The 27,279-nt window shown below is 39.8% G+C and overlaps 1 protein-coding gene across 2 annotated transcripts in view; it reads left to right on the top strand.

Annotated features, from left to right (window-relative positions):
* LOC136857731 (traB domain-containing protein) overlaps window positions 1-27,279 on the top strand; it is a 120,825-nt gene that overhangs the window by 14,114 nt on the left and 79,432 nt on the right. For both annotated transcript variants that reach the window (XM_067136611.2, XM_067136612.2), the window contains exons 3-4: window positions 328-548; window positions 4,339-4,453. In XM_067136611.2, the coding sequence (XP_066992712.2) occupies window positions 328-548; window positions 4,339-4,453 (336 nt within the window). The remainder of the gene's footprint in view (window positions 1-327; window positions 549-4,338; window positions 4,454-27,279) is intronic.

The raw sequence follows: 27,279 nt of genomic DNA, 5'->3' as shown, positions 1-27,279 counted from the left end.
TGTTTAAGGTCCTTACTTCTAAAAGTTGTGTTCTGGTTGGGAAAAAGCCCTGCACCTTCATGAATTAAAGAAAGGAGTTAATGTTCAAACGGATTAAATAAATTGTTGAAGCATTCCAAAAGATTCATAGTTTGGCAGACACATTTCTCAGTGTTTCATGTTTTTAAACATTTTTATTCATATTTGTTAATAGCTCACTGAAATTGACTTAAAATATGTATACACACCTAAGTGGAAAAATCCTTGTTAATATATTTTCAGATTTCTTTAAGCCCTAGTTTAATTGTGGATAAATTACATAACTACATCTTCTCAATGTGGTTTCAGAGAGCCTGGCATCAGGTCCAGAGTCAGATGTGGAAGATAATGCATCAGATACTGAATCAAAGACTGCTGCTCCTGCACCAGACATACCTGTAAATGTGGATACATCTATTGACAAGAATTTACCTGATACAGTAACCTTGTTGACCACGAAAGATGGCAGCAAGGTATACCTTGTTGGTACTGCACATTTTAGTATGGAGAGCCAAGAGGATGTTGCCAAGGTTAGCTATACATTTTTCTCTTTGATCATGGTTTCCCTTGTCACTTTTCTCTTCAGAACTGATCTTTATTCATCTACATTGGTTTCACTTTAGTAGCTGGGTGCATCTTTAGAAAGGAGAAAATCATGCAAAAATTATGTGAAATGGTACTTTAAATAGCAGAGATCCTTCCTGTATGCTTACTACAGACCCACCAATCTGCCCTTGTAAGTATTTTTATTTAAATAGAAAAATTAAAACAGAGACTATGTCAGTTTGGTAAATGCAACCATTTTCTGTGTTCCTATTGGCCAGAGCAGTTTGCTATTGTCTCTGATAGAGCCCTCATCACATGTGGCCACAGGGATGCCATATTGTGTGAAAATAACAATACCTCAAAGTTTGGAAGTGTCATGGTGTGTGCCAGATGTGTCCACCACATGAATGCATTATGTCCAGAAGGAGTGAAATTTACAGATACGTATATGTTTTAAAATATAGCCAGACCACCGATCTTTTTACTAGATAATGGTCTAACTAATCCAGACTAATGGTCTAGTCACTAGCCAATTCTGTTACAGTGGATACTAACCCTTTGCTTGCTTTGGATAAATACCTAAGTTGCTTCAGCTACATATAGGACATACTGAATCATACGTTAAGGACTCTCTATATTTCGTCAATAAGTTGTCAACCATAACCCTTCAACCCAATGCACTTCTGATGAGTTTTGATGTGGAGTCCTTGTTCACTAAACTGCTGATTAACTCAGTCATGTCTTTCATTGAGCATCTGTTCCCTGAAGACATTACTAAGCTATTTTGCCACTGCATGACTTCAAAGCTATTTCTTCTGGGGTGGGCATCTTTACAAACAGACGGATGGGGCGGCTATGGAAAGTCCTCTCTTTCCGGTAGTGGCTAATTTCTCTATGGACCCGTTGGAGAATGAGGCTTTTGCTTCGGTGCCTGTCAAACCTATGATTTGTTGGAGGTGTGGTGATGACACATTTGTGGTATGGACAGAAGGTCCGGAGAAACTTTGTGTATTTTTAAACCACTTAAATTAGTAACATCCTTCATTTAAATTCACTATGGAGATGGAGTCGAACTGATGCCTTCCTTTCTTGGATGTTGTAGTAAAAAAGAAACCGGACGGCTCCTTAAGACATAATACCAATATAAATGGTCCGTTATTGGACATTATAAATTTTCCAGCTAACTCATTCTTGGTTGCCAGCGTTTCGCCCTCGTGTGCTAGGGTGGGCTCATCATTGGTACCTAGCACACCTACCAATATGCTGGCTAGTGCATACCGTGGAGGCCACTGCGTAGGCTAACTGGAGCCACCGGCAGTGCCAATGCACTAAGAGACTTTGTCTCATTATCAAAAATTGATGCCTGCTTGGCCATCAGATGACATAGATATTGATTCCCATAGGGAATCTGAAATATTTGTCCTGAATGAGTAAATTTATAATACCAATATAAATGGTCCGTTATTGGACATTATAAATTTTCCAGCTAACTCATTCTTGGTTGCCAGCGTCGTTTAGTCGCTTTCGACTCGCTAGCAAATAAAACTAGAAGTTTATATAATAAACTCATTAAAGAGTAGAGATGAAACTTCAATGTGGGGAAAGTTTTAGTGATCCTTATAAGACAGAGAGCATATATTCTGGCTAAATTAATGTTTGAATCTGAAAAGAAAGAAAAAAAGGGAATGAAGTTACATTGAAACCAGAAGAAAATGAAAAGAAAAATTAAAAACGGAAGTTTACCCCCTGGGACTGGTATGTCCGCTAGCGTTAGTGCTTGAAGCAGACTGGCGGGTAGCTCTATTACTGCTTCTAGTGTTGTACGTATGTATACATAGAGGTAGGGGGTGAGTCATGTGAGAAGGACGGGCGGCTGATTCCTTGGGCGGGTCTGATGTATGTGGAGGGGATGTAGTGTGACAGGGTGGTGAAACGGTAGCTGTTGTTATAGGAGGAAGGGCCTAGCAATGGGCGACCCGATCTCGGGCATTCTAGCCAATATTTTTATGGATAATTTGGAGAATAACATCAATGGTCTTCAATTATGGTTAAGATATGTCGATCATACTTTTGCCATTATAGATACACAGAAAAATGATAGTCACAGTATACTAGCATCCCTTAATGACCTTGACAATGATGTCAAATTCACTAAGGAAGACGAAGTCAAAGAAAACCTAGTTTTATTTGCTAGCATGTATATATTAACTAGCTTAACTGGTATATTCTGACAGCAAGATGGCACCTCTCTCATATATTTTGCTTCTGCTGAAGTTCAAGTTATACACCAAATTTAGTTTGTTCAATGTTATGTGCCTTCGACTAGTTCAACTTGGACTCATGACAAGTCAGTGAACTCTATTTTAACCCTTATTTATGAATTCAAAGGAACTTCATCTTCACAATATTAATCCACTCTTCATACATTGACGTATATTTATGTCACAATATCCATTGTCATGTTCCAACGGCCTCATAATTGTTTTTAATTCCACAGATTGCCACCGTTAATATACTCCACGATGAATTTTGCTTTTAACTTGCATATATTGTTACAACCTAATGTTTTTATTGTATAGATTGTTGATTATCACTTTTTATTATGACATGCTTCATTTTTTAATATGATAACATTCTCTATATTTTAAGCTCAGAACCCTGACCTAGTTTTTGTTGCTTTAATGGCCGATGATGTTCGCTACATCAAATGAAACATGCCCCAATATTAGACACTTCATGATTATATTATAATTCATTGAGTGTATTGTAATGTATTGAATAGGTGGTTATAAATAAAAGAATTTTATAATTTTAATAAGCTGTAGAAATATGTAAAAATCCTAACAATTTCAACAGGAACACTGGCTATCAGTTAAGTAATATGTGGTGGCCAGCCATTAACTATTTACATAGGTAGGCCTAGTTCTCTTCCCTGTCCTTTCTCTATTGTTATTCGTTTCAGTGTTTTCCAATTTCTTATGTTCGTCATCACCAGATGGTTCATTCCAAGCTGTGTGTTGTGTGTTAAGTGTCATACTTTCATAACGTGTGTACACCAGTTATGCCCCCTTCCACACAGTTTTACATCATTATCATCCCCTGTTTTTCCACACACTTTCTTTCCATTCTACTGGTTTGTTCTATTCTATCATGGTGTCTTTTGTTGCATTTTATTTTATTGATTTCTATTTATTTCTTTTACCACATTTGTCCCTGATTCGTCTGATATCCTCTGTTACTTCTCATGCACACATGGTATGATAGAAAATTATAATTGGAACTTAATGTTGTAATGTTGTCAGCTCTCGCTTGGAGCGATGCTCCAGCATACAGCGAGCCACCTAGTGACAAATGGGCGTCCAACAGTAAAATATTCCTAAATTCAAACCCTCATTATTGTAGAAGTCTTCCTCGTGAACAGTCGAGATTTTCTTCTGAAGACACGGATTAAAAATCTCTGCGAAACTTAGTTTCACATTGTTTTCTTGACATTGCATAAGCCTAAAAGCCTGTATCATGAACCTTATTTTTTAAGATCTTCCAAATCCTCTTATGTTTAATCGTGTAAACATATTGTTCAGTAGGCTTTGTGTAATGGCAGTACCTGAATAAGGAAATAATATTGTTTAACAAACAATAAAAATAACACTGAATACTATGAGTTAATTTGAATTATGGAAATGGAATGGACAAGTATCTTTTTTCCTGCACAACTTGACAATACATGTGAGTGGAAGTAATTAGTTCAGAATTAACTGAGAAACTTGTTTCCAGATCATTCGAGCTGTTCAGCCACACATTGTATTGGTAGAACTGTGTAAAGCTAGAGTCAACATTCTCCAGTTGGATGAGAAGACTATCTTGGAGGAAGCAAAGAATATCAACTTTGGTGAGTAGTCAAACATATACCGTATATGCTGTACACATTTCTAGCTATTTGCATCTTCCTCCTTTCCCCTTATCCAACACCTGCCAGTCCTCCTTTCCCCTTATCCAACTCCTGCCAGGTTGGAGCATTTATGGATTCTTACCAACAAGCTAGAGTAAAATAGAGAGGCGGAAGCGCTGCCTGGGTGAAGCTAATAGAACGAACGTCCGCCATGTTTCCTGTGGTCACACAAACAAGGGGGCGTCGCTCTTGAATGAAGAAAAGTGTTGAAAATACGTATTTTAGAATCACTGGGGCAGAATTAAATACCGTTAGCCAAAAGCTTAAAGCATTAAAACTCATGGACTGCGAATACCGCCACTTCACCATGTTGCGGCACAGGGGGCTATATGACGATCATCTGATTGTAGAGTGGTACGAAATCGTCGCACAGTGACATACGAATAGGCCTCGAAATAGGAACAAGAGCGTTACCCTGCTTGGCTGTTGTGGTTAAGCGTAAATTACAATAAAGACCTTGGACATAAATATTTGTGACAGAAATCCTTAAAAGGATAGCGACCTATTATAGGCTATCACCTCATTTTAATCATATTTTTAAAAGTATTGCATACCCATTAGTATTGTTGTTCTTTCTTAATCTGTTTACCCTCCAGAGTTGGTTTTTCCCTCGGACTGAGCGAGGGATCTCACCTCTACCGCCTCACGGGCAGTGTCCTGGAGCGTGAGACTTTGGGTCGGGGATACAACTGGAAGGCGGACTAATACCTCGTCCAGACGGCCACACGTGCTATGCTGAACAGGGGCCTTGTCGGGGTATGGGAAATTGGAAGGGATAGATAAGGAAGAGGGAAGGAAGCGGCCGTGGCCTTAAGTTAGGTACCATCCCGGCATTGGTCTGGAGAAGTGGGAAACCAAGGAAGACCACTTCGAGGATGGCTGAGGTGGGAGTTGAACCTACCTCTACTCACTTGACCTCCCGAGGCTCGGTGGACCCCATTCCTGTCCTTGTGCCACTTTTCAAATTTCGTGGCAGAGCCGGGAATTGAACCCGGGCTTCCGGGAGTGACAGCTACTCACGCTAACCACTGCACCACAGAGGCGGCCCATGAGTACTGTACCACTATAATTGATTTATGTAATTATTTTTATAATCTTCTTCTTCTACCGCTTTCCCCACACCTGTTGGGTCGTGGGTGTGAACTGCGTCGCACATGAGGATTTGGCCTGTTTTACGGCCGGATGCCCTCCCTGACGCCTGGAGGGATGTAATTAATATTGTGTGTGTCTGTGATGGTTGGTAGTGTGGTGTGTTGTCTGAATGTGAAGAAGAGTGTTGGGACAGACACAAAAACCCAGTCCCCGAGCCAGATGAATTAATCAGAAACTATTAAAATCCCCGACCCAGCCGGGAATCGAACCCGGGACCCTCTGAACAGAAGGGAGGTACGCTGACCATTCAGACAACGAGTCGGAAAGTTTGTTATAATATAAGGGACATATAATTTTTTCCCATTATCATAATACTGAGATTACTAGCTGAAAGGTAACGTTGAAAGTTGTCTATTATGAAGTGTGGCCTAATTTTAAATACCATTGCAACTGACATCGGCAATAAAGGCTGGATAAATTTTGCAAATAGCAGTAAAATACTGTGTTTACCATGCTTGGTGTACGTTTGACCGAAATAGGTTACTTTTCATGGTTGTTTCCTTGGCAGTGGGCTTTCCATTTTCTTTGTAAATGTGAAGGAAAATTAAATACGGTTGGAACGCACTTGACAGTAATCGCCGTTGGGCATTTATTTAGTACATATACTGTACTTATTTTCGAAATGTGCAGGGCATAAGCGATTGTATGGAGTGGGATACCATTTATCTCTCTTCATCCTCACAGCCCATTGTTCCGCTAATTCCCTGTTCTTTAAAGGAAATCTGAAACATAATCCAACAAATAATTACAGAGGCTCTCAGTACTTTCTCCGTGTACGCGTTAAAATGGGTTTAATTACAAACAGAAATTACAAAAAAGAATCTCGGCCATCACTCAGTAATACTTGCTTAATATAAGACATATCCTGGTTTTATTACTCCGATTAGTACAACCGTACGCTGAGCATACAGCTGGCATTCTTGAAAGTGAGAATCTATTTTTTAACTTCTTAAAAGTTACAAAAACTTACAAAATTAAATTGCCTTACACAATCTCAATACCACCTCAACATATGTTCTCGCGCCAACTTGCTTCCGCAAGGAGCGCTGATGCCAGGCATACAGCCCCTCTATGTTATTCTAACTCGTTGTTTCTTACACTCTGGTAGAATACATTGCCCTGTTGCACGCTCTTGCTAATCTCCGTGTCCAGCCTTGTAGTTTGCATTCATTCACTCCCTAGGTATTTGAAACTCTAAACAATTTCAAGGCCTGGACCACCAGTTATCACAATGCCTTTCCCCCGTCTTTCTGCTCTTGACATCACCCTGGTCTTCGTTTTCTCTGTGCTGATTTTCCTGCCATACTTTTTAATTTTCTTGTTCAGTGCATCAAGTTGTTCTTGTACTTCTTTGCTGTTTGTTCCCCAGACCACAATATTGTCTAGAAATACTGTAGAAGTCCGCTATAACGAGTACTGCATGTATCGAAAACCCTGTTAAAAGAGTTTTTGTCTGTCCCTTCAAAATTTGTATATTAAACTGTGTATTATCCTTCAGTTACAGCAAGTGCCATATCACTGATGCATCCGTTATTATGAGCGATTAAGCGTGCACAATGTTTTCTGCCACCAACATTTATTCACCCAGCTACTACAGTATATTACATGCGATCAATCATCTTTGGTATCGTTTTCACGCTTTGTCCACTGGCAAGCTGAAGTAAACAATTGCTTAATTTTTAATGTAATTAGCTAAGATATTTGAGAGAGTATTTGAAGGAAGATTGAGGAGGAAGCTAGAAGGAGAAATGGAAGAATAGTATGGTTTTAGGAAAGACAGATCAACATTTGACCTAATCTTTACATAAGACATATGATGGAGAAAAATGGGAGTTTGGAAAATACGTTGTGATGACATTTATTGATGTTGAGAAAGCTTATGACAGTGTGCCCAGACAGTTGATATGGGACACATTAAAGAAAAACCAAGTTAACAGAGTGGAAGTGCAAATGATAAAAGCTATGTACAAAAATTGTGTTAGTAGTGTGAAGACTAGAATAGGAAAAACAAAATGGTTTTAAATTGAAACTGGTCTCTGATAGGGAAGTGTACTATCCCTCGTACTATTCATCAGTCATGGATGAAATTCATAAGAACATTAAACAGAGATTGGGAAGACAGGCAACAAAAGCCATGTTGTTTGCAGATGATATAGTGATATGGAGTGAGGATGAAACGGAAGTGCAAAAACAAGTAGATGTATGGAATCACGAGGTAGAAAAAAATTTGGGATGGAAGTAAGCACAGAGAAAAGTAAAACAATAGTGATGACAAGAGGAAGGAAGAGGAAAGATAAAACTGAATGGTAAAATCCTGGAAGTGGTTAAAAGTTTCAAGACCGGGCGAGTTGGTCGTGCGCGTAGAGGCGCGCGGCTGTGAGCTTGCATCCGGGAGATAGTAGGTTCGAATCCCACTATCGGCAGCCCTGAAAATGGTTTTCCGTGGTTTCCCATTTTCACACCAGGCAAATGCTGGGGCTGTACCTTAATTAAGGCCACGGCCGCTTCCTTCCAACTCCTAGGCCTTTCCTATCCCATCGTCGCCATAAGACCTATCTGTGTCGGTGCGACGTAAAGCCCATAGCAAAAAAAAAAAAAGTTTCAAGTACTTGGGAAGTGTGATCACAGAAGATGGAAAGATAACTGAGGAAATTAATAAAAGAATACAACAAGCAAACAGCTTCTACCAGAGTGTAAGGGGTAATTTGTGGAACCAGGATGTCCCAAAGAAATGTAAGAAAGTATTATATTCAACCTATTATGAACCCATACTAACCTATGCAGCTGGATCGTAGACTACAACAAAACAAGAGGAGAGTACAATACAGGCAGCGGAGACAAAATTCCTGAGGTATCGAGGGCAAGACCAGAAAGGATAGAATTAGAAATGAAGAGATAAGGAAAAGGACAGGAATCTTGAAACTTCAAGACAGGTTAGGAACAACAAAGCTAAAGTGGTATGGGCATATGATGAAAATGGGAGAAGAAAGAGTACCAAAAAAAGCTTTTTCAGAAAGAGGAAAGAGACCATGAGGAAGACCCCAAAAGAGGTGGACAGATTCAGTGTGGGAATGCATAGAGAAGAGGGGAGGAAAACCAGAAGATGTACTTAAAAAAGGTGAAGAGTGGTGGAGAGACAGGCAGCGATGGAGGTCCTTTATTCACAATCCGACCTGGGAAGCTGGAAACAAGAAATGAAGTTGATAGTGATACTGAAATTAAGTAAGAAAGGCATACACCTCAAGATATGGCAGAGTACATCACTGATTCAGAGGAAAGTTTATATTTTCTTGCATCTAGATAAATTTCGGAAAGGCTGTTCCCATGTCAATTTGTAGCAAGGTGGTTATCATTTCTCTATGTGCGCTTGAAATACATTTTTGTAATACATATATGGTTAGGTTAGGTGACGATGTTTGATGAAGAAAACTGGAACGTTTGCCACAGTCCTCTGGAGTTATACTAATTTTTTTCAGAATGAAATTACACGCACTTTCACGTAGTATCGGATTTCGAAAAATAACAAACGAGCAAGCTGTAATATGGATATCATCTGCAAAATTGCAAGTTTTGACCAAACTAATTGCCATTTCATGCCGATTTTAACCCTTTCCACTCGAATTATTTGTACGTCCTGATTTCTCCCAACTCGTATTTATTTCTGCCAGCATTCTTCATATTTTAAAACCTGGTGTTAAGTACTGGTTGTAACAATAATACAGGAAGAAACTACAAAATTAATGAATGTATGGTATTTACATGACACAAAATCATGTTTTTCACTTTCTTAACGGTATGTCTTTAGTGTGTGGAAGCGTTAAAAGCAAATGCTTGGATGGAGCCCTGCTTGCTTATCCAACCAGTCTGCACTAAATTAATCCTGCATTTTTGCCTTACTGTTCATCCCCATGTTGATAATTGTACCAATAAATGCCTTCAGCTCTTCTAATGTCACAGCTTTCCAAGAAAACCAGATAGATCTCTTCAGAAATGGAGTATTTTGCTGTAATTTATATTTCGGCAAATTTGTTTGTCTCATGGACAATAGAGGTTATCAACTGATCAGTAAAAAATAGCTACCAGTACTCTAGTTCTATTTTAAGTCTATTACCACAATTTATGAATGCACTGACTAATCTGTAAGGACATTTGGGTAATCCTGCATCACCCGTTCTCCGCGATCTCCAAGGTATGTTTGAAGTCAGCACTGTATCATTGGGACCGGGACGAGTCAAAATACTATCGCCGCCTCCATGATTTCTTGCGACGCTGATATCAATATCGCCATTTGAATCACTAATAGATATCTTTCATTGCCAGATTCAAAATTTTCATCATTTTCATGGTCACTATAAAAACAATCAGCCGAAATAGACGCAAGAATCTCAGCTTCGGTCAGACTGTGCGCCGCCATGTTGCTTCACGCGACTGCTTTCCATTGTCAAGGAAACGGAGCAATTTTGCCAAGCAAAGAGAAACTAAAACACACCTATTTGGTTTCTTTCAGTTTCTGGAAGGGATCAGCACTTACGAAACGAAGTACAAAAGACCTGGCATTCCAGGTAACCTAGCAACGAGCGGCGAAACATTGTGTCGACTCAGGGTCGACACACAAGCTATAACGCTGAGTGACGGCTGTCGACCTCAGGTCGACACACGAGCAGAAAGGGTTAATGTGCATTGGGTTTTTCTCGGGCTTTACAAAAATATCTGATATAATTGTTACCGTGGTTCTGTTGTGGACAGAGGTGAAAGAAAGTGCGGGCATGAATGGGTCTATACCACAATCAAAAGATTAATTAAAACCTTTAAAATCGGAGTTATATTTGTTTTCTACTGTTTTTTTTTTTTTCTTTTCCAAATGCCAAATTTTAACAAAACACGTTGCTCAGCGACAAAACAAGATTTCAGGTGCAGTAGTTCAAATACAAAATAGGAGAAAGCAGAAAATCAACAAAATTGCCAGTTAACAGTACAAGCTTAATGCTCCCAATCTTACAAATATTACTTGAGCACTATGGCTCCATCCACTCAATAGTCAAGAAGACAGGTCTCCCATTTTCCTTTACAGAGTATACAAACACCTCTACAAGAAAAGAAAGAGCATCTATGCTCTATGAATTTCTCTAGGAGGCCGCGCTCCGAACCTTATACTCTTACTGCCTCCTCAAGGCAACCTTCCATTTTTATGTTTACAACCGGAGCATCTTTGCTCACAAAAATTTACACTTTCCAGGCCTCTCGAGGCACAACCTATATTTTACAATTCAAAAATAATTCACTGCCTTAACACTTTGGCGACTATGAGACCCGCCGGCGGGTCACGCCAACTCTTTACTTCTGGACGGTGAGACTCGCCGGCGGTCTCATGACACATTATATATACTGGAGCTGTATCGTGCGCCGTTCACAGTTTATGCTTTCGTCCTTTCTGGTTCGTCTCTACATAACGCAAACTAACTTCGTATAGAGTGGGACATGCAGGGAGTACATAGGAGCTAGGATAATTAAGAAAGTATTCAACATGCTTGTTCCATTACTCAAATCATTTTATATGAAGAAAATATGTACAAATATAAGAATAGACACACACTTAACATGTTGCTTCACAACACTACGTTCGATCAAAACAAACAATGCTGCATAAAGACCGCCAATTTCAGTGAGGTCGCCGGCGGGTCACAGAGTGCGCGCGAACCCCATGCGTTACTTGTGGACGATGAGACCCGCCGGGCGGTCTCAGCAGACAGTGCACACAGTGCACCCTAACGCCTATAGGCTGTACTTAAGATGTGTAATAGTATGTAATATATCCATTAGAGTTCAAGTAAAGACCGCCAATTTCAGTGAGGTCGCCGGCGGGTCACAGAGTGCGCGCGAACCTCGTGCGTTACTTGTGGACGATGAGACCCGCCGGGCGGTCTCAGCACACAGTGCACCCTAACGCCTATAGGCTGTACTTAAGATGTGTAATAGTATGTAATATATCAATTAGAGTTCAAGTACCTCTGATTTTTCACTTCGTTCCTCATGAATAAACTCGGAAAACAATACGCCGTCGTCAACGTGTTAAATTCTCAACAGTCTAACCACTTAACATAAATGATTGAATTTTACAGGAGTATCGAATAGTCATTCTGCCGGGCCTTTGTGGGAAGAAAGAAAACACAGGTTAAAGTTACTGGCCCAGAAATCAAAATGATGCGGAGATAGACACTTGCGCTCCTTGAAACTTACACTCAGAAGTTTAAAACCCTAGTTGGGCTCACTGCCTGACGTTACAGAGGCTAATCTTATACTACTGAGGGGACTAGAAGGAGAAAATTTAAGTTACAGACAGAAAAACAGTTACAAAATCATAGTCACCTCAAAGTCGAGTTTATAGGGAACTCGAGAGGGTGTCACGCTCTATTCCCGAATTTAAGCGAAATGGTTTTTGGCTTGATTGAAATTTACAGTAGAAATTTACATTTTAGATGATTGGAAATGAAAGGTTACATTATTAAAGACAGGAAACCTTCCCCTCGAGCTAGCTTTCAGAGGCTATCACAATAGATATTAAATAGCTACCGTTACCTTAATCTGCATTAAAGCTCGATGAAGGGCGGGACACCCCCGACTCCTCTCTTGCACACACTCAGTAAACTGGACGATCAATAAGACAAGGTGGCTCGAAAAGGTACCAACTTCTATACCCGAGAGGAAGGTTTTAGTGAGATCTGGGCTAAGGCCCGACACACCCCCAATTTTTATTGGATAATCAAATAAGTAGAAAATTACACCATACAAAGTTTCCTATTGGTCATTTTTTAAGTTGGCGGAAAGAGATCGAAGTGTTGACAACTGTGATACACAAAAAATACAAAGATAATAAATCAACTCAGTTTAGGAACCCTTAAAATAACAAATTACTTTGTAGTCTTAATCATTCCTCTTCACACTAGAGGGCATAACATCAGTTTTTCTTGATAGAGACATTTGTAGAAAAAAAGTCCAAACTTTTTGCTCAAGATGTTGCAAGTTAATATTGAAGATGGCATTACATTGAAGGGTCATGAATGGGGCAGGTGTACCTTGCGGTACAATAATGACAACCCGTTATCGCAATTAAACTTTCCTCCGTTATGAACTCTTGCTATAACGGACTTCTACTGTAGTAATAACTTCCTCCCTATTCCCATATGCTTTTTTTTAATTCTCCTTTACAATTTCATCCACAACCATTGGAAACAAGAGGCAACAGCACTTTCATTTCTAAACCATTCTGTCTTTCTAAACAAAGTCTGTATGCTGCTGACAGTTTTTGTATGTTGCTTGCACCATTTCTTCAGTTTGTATATCCAGTCTATTTTTGACCATGGTTTCCCACATCTTCTCCCTGGGAACACTATCATATGCCTTTGTTACATATATGAATGTCATGACCAGATCCTTTCCATATTCCCAGTCTTTTCCATTAATTACCTCATGCTGAAGATTGGGTTCACTGTAGATCTTCCACTTCAAAAGCAATAATGTTCCTCGTGCAACTCTCCTTCTACCTTTTTATTCTTCTCTCTGATATACTTTCCAGTAATTTTATCTCTTGTAATAAGAGTGTGATTCCTCTATACTTATCACACACACTTTTTTTTTTTTTTTTTTGTCTCCCTTCTCAAAGACTGGTAAAATTATTCCTTTCTCCCAGTCTTCTGGCACACGTTTCTGCTTCCATATGCCCTTTAACAATCTGTACATCCTTTGTAGTCCAACAGGTCTAGCAGCCTTTATCATTTCCACACTAATTTCATCCATCCCTGGTGACTTCTGTATTTTCATTTTATGAACTGTTAATTCCACCTCGACCCCCTGTGGGTGAGGGGCACAGATGAAGAATACACCCACGGTATCTCCTGCCTGTCATAAGGGGTGGCTAAAAGGGGCGGACATGGATTGCGGTTTGGTATGTGTTGGATCCCCTGTGGACGGGAGGGACTGAATATATTCACAGGTAATCCCTGCCTGTCATAGAAGGTGACTAAAAGGGTCCTGTGGCCATTGGTCCCCTCTTTATTTTTTATTGTTTTCTGAAGGTTAGTTGTAGACCGGTTCAAAATTCGTGATGTTTGTCCTGCTCAGAGATGGGCCTTAATTGTTTTTTTTATTTTTTCACTATATTTAGTACTCTGTACACGCTATGAGGTACATGCTATTGCGGGTGATTGGAGGAGGAGAGTCATAGTGCTCATTGCCTCAGTCATTCCATATTAGGCATCGTCCAACATCGGACCCCGGGCAATACCAGCTACGATCAGGTGGGTATTGCCTTGGTTGCTAGGTTTGGCCACAGAGGTCCCTGATCGGAGTGGGTGGCATTCGAGGAGGATGATTTTGGGCATGGGTTCGAAACGTCTTCAGCCTGCCCAATGCGGTCCCCCACCGAAGTCCTTAACTTGTGATTCCTTGAGGGGTTCAAGTCCCTGGGAATAAGTGCAGGGTGAAGGAATGGGTTCCAGCTTCCCTAGGTTCCTGTTGCTACCAGAACTGATGGGAGTGACTTCAAGCTGATAAAGTCTATTTTGTTTAGTAAGCACATAGGTGTCTACGGCGAACTGGAAGATCTGAAGAAAATGTGCAACGGTAGTTTGTTGTTAAAGACACGTACTGCCGTGCAAGCTGATCGGTTGCTCAAGTGCAGTCACTTTGGCGAGCGATATTCCCGTCGAAGTGGAAGAGCACAAGACCTTGAATCTGGTTCGTGGAGTTATCTTCCACCGTGATCTCATCTTGAGCACTGACGATAAGTTGATGGAAGACATGAAGCACCGTGGCGTAACACATCCGGCACATTACGCAAAGTAAACTGCGAGAACATTGCAATGGGTGCGTTCATTGTCTCCTTCAAATTGTCAGTGTTACCAGAAAAAGTCAAGGTAACCACTTATCGCTGCCCCCATGCACTGTTATCAATGCCAGAGGTTTGGGCACATGGTATCTCGTTGCTCGAATCAGTCTGTATGTGGTACATGTGACAGAGGAGCTCACAGTGCGGAAGAATGCACAACTCCTTACAAGTGCAATAACGGCCCTGGTCTTCATTCGCCCCGAGTTTGGAATTGTCCGCTGTATCTCGGTTAGAAGAAGATCCAGGAGATTAAGACCCTGGATGGTCTTTCCTACCAGGAAGCGCACTGTAAGTTCAATTCTACCAATGCACCCACCAAGACATTAGACTACATGAAGATAGCACAGTGTCTTCCAGGTTCGTTATTTATATCTCCAAAACCTGTTGCGATCACTGCGCCCAAGGCGGCTGTTGCTCCTGCGAGCAAAGCTGCAATGAGTAAAAGCTCGAAAAGGGGGACCACCCCACTTTCGAACACGAAGTCTGTGCCGGCTGGGACTCGTAAGCCGGCACAGAGACTCCCTCCCCACCCCAGAGAGGTTGGCGAAAGCCGCTCCCACGCCGGCATGTAGTCCAGGGCTGGGAAAACATCTCCCAGCCCATCTAAACAAGAAACAAAGTAGGAGAAGCGGAGTGCCCTTATCAGGCGCTCCCGCACTTATCCTGCAAAGGGGAAATCATCCCTTCCATCTGGAGGGTATGAATCAGCGTCAGCAGGTACCCCTGCTCCAAAACCTGTGTGCTCCCCTCGTAGGACGAAATCCCGCTCCCACAATACGTCGAAGTTCTGGGCGTCAGTCGCACTGTCTGTTGATGTTGGGGTGGACGTCGAGCTGTCATCTACATCTATGGATGTAGATGTAGATATTGATAATGTTTAGATTTAAGAGCATTTTTTTGCTCATTACCTAACACACTCTTAGAGTGGAATTGTAACGGTTATGATAGGCATCTTGCTGAGCTGCGCCAGCTAATTAGTGAGTATTCAACGAGTATAGTCTGTATTCAGGAAAATAATCTCAGACCTGGTCTTCATACGGTCTTGAGAAATTTCCGACTATACTCCACAGAACGACATTATGCTAACCGATCTTCTGGTGGCGTTGGCATTTTTTCCGTTCTGATACCTACAGCCACTACCCACTAAGAACCCCACTGGAGGCTGTAGCAGTTTGCGTTCTGCTGCCTGTCATAGCAACAGTGTGTAATGTTTATTTTCCACCAGGCCAGCCTCTTGATATAAATGATGTAACTGATATTATAGATCAACTTCCACCTCCCTTCCTCTTATTGGGTAATTTTAACGCCCATCGCCCTATGTAGGGCTCTGAAATGCCCTGCCCCAGGGGAAGGGTGTTGGAAAAATTAGTAAGAGAGCTGGATTTATGTATTTTGAATACAGGTGTACAAACTCGTTTCAGTGTACGTTACGGCACATACTCTCTCATAGACGTCAGTCTATGCAGCCGAACGCTGGTTCGCCTGTTTCGATGGAATACACACTCTGTGGCAGTGACCATTTTCCCATTGTTCTTACTTTGTTGAAACAGAAATCTGTCGAGGCTCCTCCTCAATGGATTCTTAAACATGCTGATTGGCCAAAGTCTTTAACGACGTGACCACGCGGGCTGTAGACGACGAAATCAATTACATAACACGAGTTATTTTTGCTGCTGCTGAGGAGTCCATTCCATCATTTTCAGGGACTCCTCACCGAAAACTCATTCCTTGGTGGAACAAAGAAATTGCAGCAGCTATCAAAGAATGCCATCGAGCTCATAAACGCTTTTGTAGACAGCCTACTGTGGCCAATTTGATAATATTTAAAGAACTCCGTGCTTAGGCGCGCAATGTGGTATCATTTCAGTCCTGCATCAATGGAGATTCTGAGGTAACTTGCTGGTATTTATTGCGAATTTTTTGTCCCTCACTCTACTCCATGTCCGAGTAGGGAGTGCATATTCGCAGTACCACGTTCAAGAAAATGGGGTCCACAGGGATTGGTTCTTAGTGTCACTCGTTTCGCGATTGCCATAAATGGTATTGTTGCTACTGCTGGTTCTGCAGTAATACTGTCTCTGTATGTGGACGATTTTGCTCTGCATTATAGCTCGCATAAGATGGCAGTTGCGGAGCGACAATTACAGCAAGCTATTATGAAAGTGGAGCAGTGGACTGCAGAACATGGCTTTCGGTTTTCAACCACAAAGACCTCTGTTATGCACTTTTGCCGAAAGCGCACTCTTCACTTGCATCCTGAGCTTCATTTAGGAAATGTCACTCTTCCCGTAGTTGACACTTACCGATTTCTTAGGCTCCTTTTCGATAGCAAATTATCGTGGGAGCCACATGTGTAGCAGTTAAAAGTGCAATGCACCAAAGTAGATGGAAGAGGAATGTGGATAGTTGATAATATCAGTACATCCAGAAGAAATAAAGAGAACATGGAAGGAGTATTTTGATAAAATACAAAATGTGAGAAATTGTGTAGAGGAGACTGTAATATGGTGTGATGACTCGACAGTAGAAGATGATATAACCATGTTAGAGGTGGAATTGGACATCTACTGTCGAGTCATCACACCATATTACAGTCTCCTCTGCACAATTTCTCACATTTTGTATTTTATCAAAATACTCCTTCCATGTTCTCTTTATTTCTTCTGGATGTACTGATATTATCAACTATCCACATTCCTCTTCCATCTACTTTGTAAAAGCTTTTTTTTTTTTATTTTTATATATATATATTCACAAAACTGCCTCCCAATGGAGGTAGCCCCAGAGGACTCAGTATACCCACATAACAATGATAATTAACACTACAATTATAATTACAGTATTAAAGTATAATACAAACTTTCAAACTGCACGTAGAGATGTGGATTAAGATGGTGATTCAGAATTTGACAAGTCTTCTTTAGGACTACGTTAACTATCTCATCTCGTTCAGAAGTTGGAATGTGATGGTACAATTCCATACAGCTATCTCCACCTGTTTCCATCTTTTGTGTAAATTCTTTCCAATTTTTCTTCTCTTACTAATTTCTTACATTTCATTTTATTACCAAGATACCTTTTCTTATTTCTATCTCTCTTCCATTCTTGCCATGCTTTCTTCTTTTCTTTCACTGCTTCTCAGCTCATTCCACCACGATGCCTCATTTTCTTTCACTTTCATCGATGCTTTACCACAGGCAATCTCTGCCCCACTTACAAATGCCCTTTTGAAGATGGACCATTCATCATCCTCATTTCCTGCTTCAGTCACTGGAATTTTTTTTTGTTTCAGTCTCTCCAGAAATTCTTCTTGTACGAGGGGGGAATCAAATATAAACAGGATTTTATTTTTTATTTAAATTCATTTATTGAAAAACAAGGCAATTACAGTTTATTTTCGCACATAGTTTCCTGCTTTGATAATGCATTTGTCCCAGCATATGGGCAGCTTTTTGATGCCCTCATCATAAAATGAACAGGGTCGTGTCACCAGCCAGTTGCACATGAAGTCTTCCACACTCGCGTCATCTTCAAATCGTTGCCCTCCTAGAGCTTCTTTAAGCGGTCTCAACAAATGGAAATCGCAGGCTGATAAGTCTGGGCTGTAAGGAGGATGATCAAGTATAGTCCAGTGCATTTCCTGTAGCTTGGAGACAGAGCTGCAGTATGGGACCTGTCATTGTCGTGGAGGAGGATGGCCTGTCAAATCGGTCGATCTCTTCTTTTACGGCGATATGCAACCCTTTCCTTGTTCAACAGCTCGCAGTAATAACCAGCATTGATTTGGGTCGCTCATGCACATCGATCGTCGTCAATGATGTCTTTAACCGCACAAATATTTTCGTCTGTAATACTGGTCCGAGAACGGCAATTGTGTTGCTGATTTTCCACATATTCTCGTCCTTTTTATGCCAGGCAAACACATGCGTCCTTGACAATGTTTGATTACTGAACTGTGCAGTCAATCTCTGGCAAATTTCCGCCGTTGTAACTACTTCACGAGCAAGAAATTTTATAATTATGCGTTATGCAGTGGAGGGGTTGCTCCGACATGAACGTTACTGATGAAACAGCAGGAGATATCTTAAAGCACGCTCTTCCCACTCCTAGCGGTCCCGCCTAAGCATAGCAGAAGTGCGGGGCCAGTCCTACCAACTGTTGATGTTCAGGAACAAAAATCCTGTTTATATTTGATCGACCTTCGTATGTTCTTATTTTTAATTTCTACATTTTTATTTAACTACCTCTTATCTCCTTTAATTTTTCCATTTTCCTCACTCATTATTGCTATCACAACTCTATGATCCCCATTGAATGCTTCGCTTGGTAAAGCTATTACATCCATCAACTGTCTGTGATTTGTCCTTTCTACCAGAAAGTAATCGATTACTGATTTTATTCTTGTGTCACTTTAGCCATATCTTGTCAATTTTTTCCCGAGACCTTGTGTTGCCCACAATCATTCCATTTCTCTCAACAAACTCAAGTAGTTTCTCTCCTTCATTCGTTTTCTTCTATCCATATGGTCCGATTACTTCTTCATTCCCTTGTCTTTCGTTTCCCACCTGTGCATTTAAGTCTCCCGTTATAATCAATTCCACATCAGTTATCTCCTTTTCTAGTTTCTCCAGGAATTCCTCAATATCCTCCTCTTTGTTGCCTGTCTGTGGTGCATACACTTATGAAGTCCTTCACTTCGTTCTTCATTCTCAGTCTAATTTTAATTATCGTGTTGCTGATGTATTCTACCATATCCAGATACTCTAAAGCTGTTTTGAAATTATCAGGCCCACTCTCTCTCGGCCACCACTCCAGTATATTGTATATCCTTTCCTCATTCTCTTCTTCCGTTTTCTCTTCTATTTAACTTTGGTCAACCCCATCATTTCTATACCCTCTTTCTCCATAAAATCTACCACCTATTTTGCCTTTCTTGTCAGAGTTATAAGGTTGATTATGACCATCTTCATGATGTTGGCTCATGCTTATATGCATATACAGTGAAACCCAGTTAATGTGTTCTCATTGACACGTTTTCCTGCTTAGCACGTCGTAAATTCGAAGTCCTAATTCTCATCGTATTACCGTATTTACAGTTCAACTGTAATAAAGGTGTTTTAATTTGTTCCACCTATTGAATACTTATATTTTCACTTATAGTGGTTACATAAATATATTTACGCGAATAATCTCCGCACCCTAATTTTAGAAAGGATCAATTTAAAATAATGAAATGAACTAAAATTCCTTCCATCGAAGGGGTAAAGTAGGTATAAACAAACATTTCATATCACTCCGTGAGGTCCACGTGGTCTTTTCCAAATATGAACATGTAAATTTACGGATATAGCTGCTTTGCTTGAACATGTTTGAGTTGATAAAAATACATTATCACTGTTATATATCTGCTATGAAAATTAGCAAGTAGGCCTAGGTATTTCATTAATCTGAACTTGCAATAGGCTCGATTCCGTGTAGATCGGAAGATTCGTTTGTCTCTTGCATCACTAGAATACTTAGCAAGTAGGCTCGATTCCCTGTAGATTGCAAGATTCGTTGTCTCTTGTATAACTAGAATCCTCTCCTAAATTACTTACAAATTCATCAAACTCCACATCTAAAGCAGTTTTCACGTGTGGTCTCTTTTTACTTGGATATTAACACGACCGGTGGTGGATAATTCTTTTTGTGAAATGTAAACACTTGAAACAGACACACCGGCGAACACTGATGTTAGTTTTGCGATACAGTAAAACCTCATTATTTTGAACTCTTGGGGACGCAAAAATCTGACTTTGAATTTTGTGATTTCGAATTAACTGCAAACTTGTGCTTCAGAAATTCTGCTTCTCCGCACACCGCCTGTTACATGATATTGTGGTGTTCCTTAAAACGCTGAATCCAAATGAATTATGATTTCACTCGAACTTAGCAACTATGAAACACACTGTCGACACATCGAGCTGAAAGAAAGTGCGGAAAGCTACCCCTGCACGTTCTGGAAGATGCTTTCTATCGTGACACGGAGATATTTCAAATTTAAACTACTTTGTAAAATACTAATTTTTAAAAATGTGCAGTTTTAAGTTAAAAGTCTGAATTGTTTTCCATTTAAATATGACATATGGGGGCAGTTTTCTTCCATCTGCAGTTACATAAAGCATAACGGTATATCCAACATCGAAAAATTGTCAACCTTGACGCAAATAAAACCCGCACCCCAATTTCGTGCCACAATTATTATTTTTTAAATATGCGAGGATTATTCACTTAAATACGGTAAATCTATATAAGAGTACCTCACTTATCGCGTCACAAATTTTCGTTTTCACCGCTTAGTACAATCACATATTTCATAGCCCTGAAAATGTTGTCATCCCGTGTGAAAGGAACGTGATTTCCATCTCAAGTAAGAAAGAACCCTTGCTACAGTTGCATGATAACGGGAAAAGGCCTTGAATTCCTGGGCTTCACGATAAGTTGCACCTTCGGGAAGCAAGCCATTATCCTCAGGAATGTTCATATTTGCTTGCCGATTAGCAGCGAGATTGCTGAGTAACACAGTGAGCCTGTTTGTGTGAAGGGGTTGAAACTTGCATTTTTGAGTTTCGACTCGATCTAGTCGATCATTCGAGTTAGTGGAATCAAAGTTTCAAACTGCCGGCCAAAGTTGCAGTTGCACATGGCCGAGTGTAGCCTCAAATTTACTGTCTAAGAGTGTGAACAGAAAATAATGTTTAATAACCCACTTGTCCAAAATATAAGGCTTCTACTATCACTTGTTTTAGAAAGAGTGTGATTCGCAATAATACTTGATATTTTCATGGCCCCCTTTTGCAAATGTTTTCATATTTGTTCTCCATGTTTTTCACACCTTTAGAATAGAATATATTTATCACCTACATGATGTCCCAATTACAGATGATGTGATAGAAAATTAAATAATGATTACGGATTTCACTTCGTGATTACGGTATTACAGTCGAAGGGGAAATTATTATGGAAAAGCAACATTGTCATGATAAAAATTAATTACTTCGAGAAAAATGAAAGAAGTAAAAAATGTTCAATCCCTTCATTACTTGTCAACCCTCCCTGTTTCATTGTAAGTTGGCAACTAAACATATTTGGCAGTTATTTGTTCATCACTGCTCTCTTAGATAAAATGACTCAAGTCGGCCGTGAAGTAGGCACTCCTTGCTCTGCTGTTCTCCAGTGCGCGTATTCAGCTCTCTCTCTCTCTGTTGTGTGCATAGAATATTTAGCGTGTTTCAATTCTAAATTTGGGAAGAAGTGATTGGTTTAGTAAAATGAAGTGGAGCATTTGTCAAATTGCATCTTCTAAGAAGACAGCAGGATTTGCAATGTGCCTGCGGATACAAGACGTAAAATGCAGTCATGTCAGAAAAAATCGAATCCAGTATTTCCATATTCCTAGTAAGCGAGTTGGATAGTTTTCATTTGTGTATTCAGTAGTTAGTTTTCTCGCTTAACACGTCCTTTTCCTTGTCCCCTGCAGAAATGTCTTAACAACATTTTACTGTAATTATAAACCATAATGGTTCCATTTTCTGCTCAGAATATTATGATTGAAACTCAAGTGCAAGAATTATGTCTGCAATTCTAATCAATTGGGGAATGTTTCACATGTTTAAGTCTGTGTATTCATCTGTCATACACAGGAAAGCTATTTCCATACAGGCCAAGGAGACTGTTGAGGGAGTGGAAGGTAAAGGCTTCCACTATCCATAACTAGAGCGCTACGCGGATATACGAAATAGTATCCGCAAATATTGTAAATATTTAACTACAGTATGTTACACCCAAGGTATTGAAACTGATAGATCTCTTAACATAATACAATAGGCCTGACACCTGGCACCAGAACCCCTAGAGTCGCAGGTTTATGAGGGATTTTCTCTTGCAGCAACTACCGCCATATTGACCTTGTTCCTTCCCTCCATTAATTGCGGGCAGGAGCCAGTTATCTCAAGTCAGATTTACGGGTTTATGGTTTCAAGGCTCTTTATATATCAGCATTCTCCCATACCACTGTTAAGGATTGCATAATCACAAGCAAAAATAAGAGTATACCTGAGTGAAAATCAATAAACGTCATTATCCGCACTGCCATACAGTTTGTATCCGCCAAGAAACTAACTTTGCGGATATCTGCATCCGTGCAGAGTTCTATCCATAACCTCGGTACTAAGTGGGATAGAGTGGTTATAAAAATAGCTCTATGCCTAGGTGCCTTTGTGCCCTGGAAGTAACTTGCTACTCATTTTTTTTTATATGTAGGTTAATGTAATGTTTCTTACATTTTTCCACTTCTTTTCGGGGCGTCAAATCTACATCCTTCCGAGTGAACCAAGCATGCCTTTACTGCATCAGTTAGGCAGGATACAGCTATTGTCGCAATTGAAGGAACTCTAGTGTGGTGGTGGTGGTGGTAAATTTTTTACAGTAGCAGTATTAAGCAAAATTGTTCTTAAAGGCTTATAGTTTTGTCTTTTTCATGACCTTTAAACCACTATTAACGAGTTTTGATTATTTGAGAAAATACAAAATTTACTCAATTTTCAAAATGTATACTAAAATGTTATACTGCAAAACCAATAAATTTTCCAAATAATTTTTTTTTATTTTTTTATTTTTTTATTCTGCTTGACAGCCTGCAAGTGCTAGTTGTTAAGCTCAGATACCCAGAATTTACCCAAGCAGCTTTATAATGTACAGTGGTCTGCCAAATTATTATACTCAGAACAAGTATTTGTGCCTTTTTGAAGAGCAAAGTTGTAATATTATCCATTGTTAGTTCTACAGCTTGTCCATTCATGAGTTATTTATTCTTTTGATACTGCTACATATATCAAGAGGTTGGCAAGTCCTGAAATAGTGTGTCATTGTTGGTCAGCCTGGAACTTTAGCAATATTGGCGCGCAAGTTGTGTATTACTATTGTTCGTTGATGTCCTATAGATATTGTTGTCTATCTGTTCTCTTTTAATGTTTGTAATTACAAGTTACTTTTACAGTAAGGAATGCGGAGTACTTAGTAATAAGAAGCCGAGTGGAAAATTGCATTAAATCCGTTATTCCCCGTTTAGGGATTCTAACCTACAAATTGAGACGGGGAAGCATTGTGACATAACTCTTAGTAAGAAAGCCACAATTTCTACATTATTGCCCCACTGTCAGTATAACCAACGGCAGATTGCATCAATCGTGGGGGTTTCACAGTCATCGATGAGAGATATCGCCAAAAAATGAAAACAAGCACACCTCTTGACTCATGTCGCAGAGGTCGGTGGGGCAGAAAAAGGATAACTTCGCCCAGAATTGACAGAATAATTCAAAATTATGCAACAAAAATTTGTCTTACACCTGCTAAAGTGTTAACCAATAAATTTCGGAATGCTGCGATTGCTTTATCGCAAAGAACTTTAGAGCGCCGTTTCAAAGAGATGGATCTGAAGTGCCGCCGCCCTTTAAAGAAACCAAAGTTGACAACTGCTATGAAACCAACAAGGCTTCAGTGGGCTAAGGATCACAAAAATTGGTCAGAGGAAGATTGGAATGAGGTTTGTAAAATTGTACATGCAATTTCTTGTGTTCTCATGATATAAGATACGGTACCGCAATATTTATTAATATTTTCTTACACTGGCATTGTATTTTTTAGGTTTGTTTCTCAGATGAATCTTCGATACTGATCCTTGATGATAAAACCTTGTTCGACTCCGCACCCATGAAAAATTCTATTGAAGAATGTGTTGTAGAACGGGTGAAACATCCTCTCTCCATAATGATATGATCTGTGATTAGCAGCAAGGGTAATGGCCCGCTGTATATTGTTCAAGGCACAATGGGGAAGGATCAGTACGAGCTGGTGCTAAGGAACAAACTTTTGCCTCAAGTCTCAGAATGGTTCCCGAAAAATGATTTTGCCTCCATGCATGAATCAGTACCATGCCACAAGGCTAAATCTGTAACAGCATTCCTACAGAATCAAAAAAGTAATGTATTGGACTGGCCAGTCAACTCGCATGACATGAATAGAGTTTGTGATTTTTAGCATTTGCGATAAATGCAAAATATGTCGAAACTTTGTCGGTGTATGTGCCTCCATCTTATATGACCCGTACGAGTGGTTTTTAGCGATTTCGAATTAGCGATAAAATACGAAATTATACAATTTATGCGAAATAGATGCGAAACTCGCAGTTTTATACGAAATAAAAATATATCTTTTTAAAAACGATGCATTTTTCTTCAAAATAAGATATATGTTGTTATTTATTTCAGGAGAAATAATTATTACGGCGCCCATTGCAATCGTAAAGCGGTAACATGCTTTGACGGATACTTCCATCCTGCTGCACGGAATATTTATAAGTTCATTATCGCAATTAGCTGGTTGGAGAGATTTATTCTCTCAGTTTTGCAGCCTGCCCGATTGATGTCAGATGATACCTGAAGCTATTTTCTCTGTGTAAATAGTAACTCTGAGCTGAAATATGGAAAATAAAAAGCACCTCATTTTGCCGCTCGTTGTAAACAATCATGGCGGCATGGATGAGTTTATTCGTAACTGGTTTGAAAATAGTGATGTTGAAAGTGGAAATGATTCTCTGGAGAGTGAAAATACTTCTTCTTCAACTGACAGTGATGAAAGTGATTCCGATTTCAGTTCTGAGATGATAGTGCCAATTGAAACTACGTGACAAAACCAGAATGCAAGTGAAGAGAGAAGAGGAAGGTCTTCGGTTGGTGAATGCCTCTGACATGAATACCTACATGTCTCATAATGGTGCTAGCACAATAGATCTGGTGTTTATAAACTCTAAGTTTGTGTCGATCAAGCAGGAGGCTATTCTCGAGGCGCAACGGAAACACCTACCAGTTGCAACTTCCTTACAGCTGGAGAATAGGCCTAGTACGCTTGATACAGTTAGAGACCGTACAAAAATAAGTAGAAAAAGTAATCCTTCTCTTATCTGTGGTGAAGATAATCAAACGATACTTAACCTATTACGAGAGGGTAATCTTAATGAAGCTGCATTATATCTAGAAGTGCTGCTTCAGGATGCTACTCTACCAACAATACCTGTGGTCAGGAAATCTCAACCCTGGTTCACCAATGAATGCTATAAATGTCGTAGAGATGTGCTGGAAGCATTACATACAGCCCGAAGAGAGAAAACAAAAGAATTCCTTGAAATATATGCCAGTAAAAGGAGAGCATACAAACTACTACTAAAAGAAGCCAAAAATCATTATAGAGAGGAAGAAGAAAAGAAACTTATAGAACGTGCCAGTCTAGATCCTTACCTGGCTCTGAAGCCTAGACAACCGAAGTTCTCCAGGAACTTGCCAATGGAAGTTTGGGAAAAGCACTTGAGTGCAGTGCTTCAAGAGAGAGAGACACACGACCTACTAATTATTTCGTGCCAGTTTTTCAAATAATCCCTGAAATTGACGAATTTTCAATTAATGAGGTTGTATCAACTATTACAGCATCTAAAGATAACAAGGCATGTGGCCCAGATCACATTTTTAATGAACATCTTAAAGCTGCTCTCCCAAAATTGGATGAATCCATCACTCGCCTAATGAATGAATGAATGAATGAATGAATGAATGCTTGCGGCAAGGTAGGATACCAGACAACTGGAGAAAATCTACTATTAAAATGCTATATAAAGGCAAAGGTGATACCGCAGATCCCAACTCTTATAGAGGAATAGCGCTAGAGTGTACTCTACTAAAGACTTTAACTTCATTTGTGGGTAAACGTCTCATTAAACTGGTGGAAAATAACCTACCGGAGTCGCAATTCGGATTTAGAAAAGGGAAATCAACGACTTTAGCTATCCGCTGTCTCCAGAATGACATAGAAGAAGCCTTAAAGAAACCAGGCGGTAAATTGCATGCCATCTTTATAGATTATTCGAAAGCTTTTGACACCATAAGCAGAACCATACTGTTAGAAAAGGTGGAGAGTTTCATTGGTAGTACGAACTACCTTATACCGCTGATTAGGAACTTACTGCTCAACAGTTCAATAGAAGTAGATGATGGCATTATCAAATCTATTATTTTGGAACAAACAACCGGGGTATTACAGGGAGACCCGTTAAGTCCATTATTATTCATCATTGCGACAGCAGACATAGTAGATTTGGTAAACCAGGAAAGCGTCAAACTATTAATGTACGCTGATGATATGGTCTTAACATCAACGTCAGAGAAGGAACTCCAGGAATCATTCAACCAAATAGTAGGCTGGATAAAGAAAAATGAGCTCAAACTGAATGTAGAAAAAACAGTGTCCATGACGTTTAGAAGAGGGGGACCTCATGGAATCTTCTATTATGAAGACCAAGAACTTAAGTCTGTAAAGCATTTTAAATACTTGGGTGTAATTTTTCAAACCCAAGGTAATGTTTTCACCCTCCATCTCATAGACCGTCTAAATGCATCTATGAAAGCAATATCTGACATTAAGCACCTGAGAAACTTGTCTTTAGAAACGGCCATAAAACTCTTTCATCTAAAAATCAGCCCTATAGCAACATATGGCTTGGAAAACATTTGGGAACATTTGAGTATGAAACAGTTAGATAAAATCGAGAAGTTGAAGGCAATCTACTTGAAACGGGCTCTGTGCCTCTCCAAATATTCTCCTTCCCGGCTCGTGTAGGAGCTATCCAGAGACGGATTTTATG

Source organism: Anabrus simplex, chromosome 1, assembly GCF_040414725.1.
Source record: "Anabrus simplex isolate iqAnaSimp1 chromosome 1, ASM4041472v1, whole genome shotgun sequence".
NCBI classification, from domain to species: Eukaryota; Metazoa; Arthropoda; class Insecta; order Orthoptera; family Tettigoniidae; genus Anabrus; species Anabrus simplex.
The sequence above is the reverse complement of the archived record's forward strand: the minus strand, read 5'-3'. Positions and strand labels throughout refer to the sequence as shown.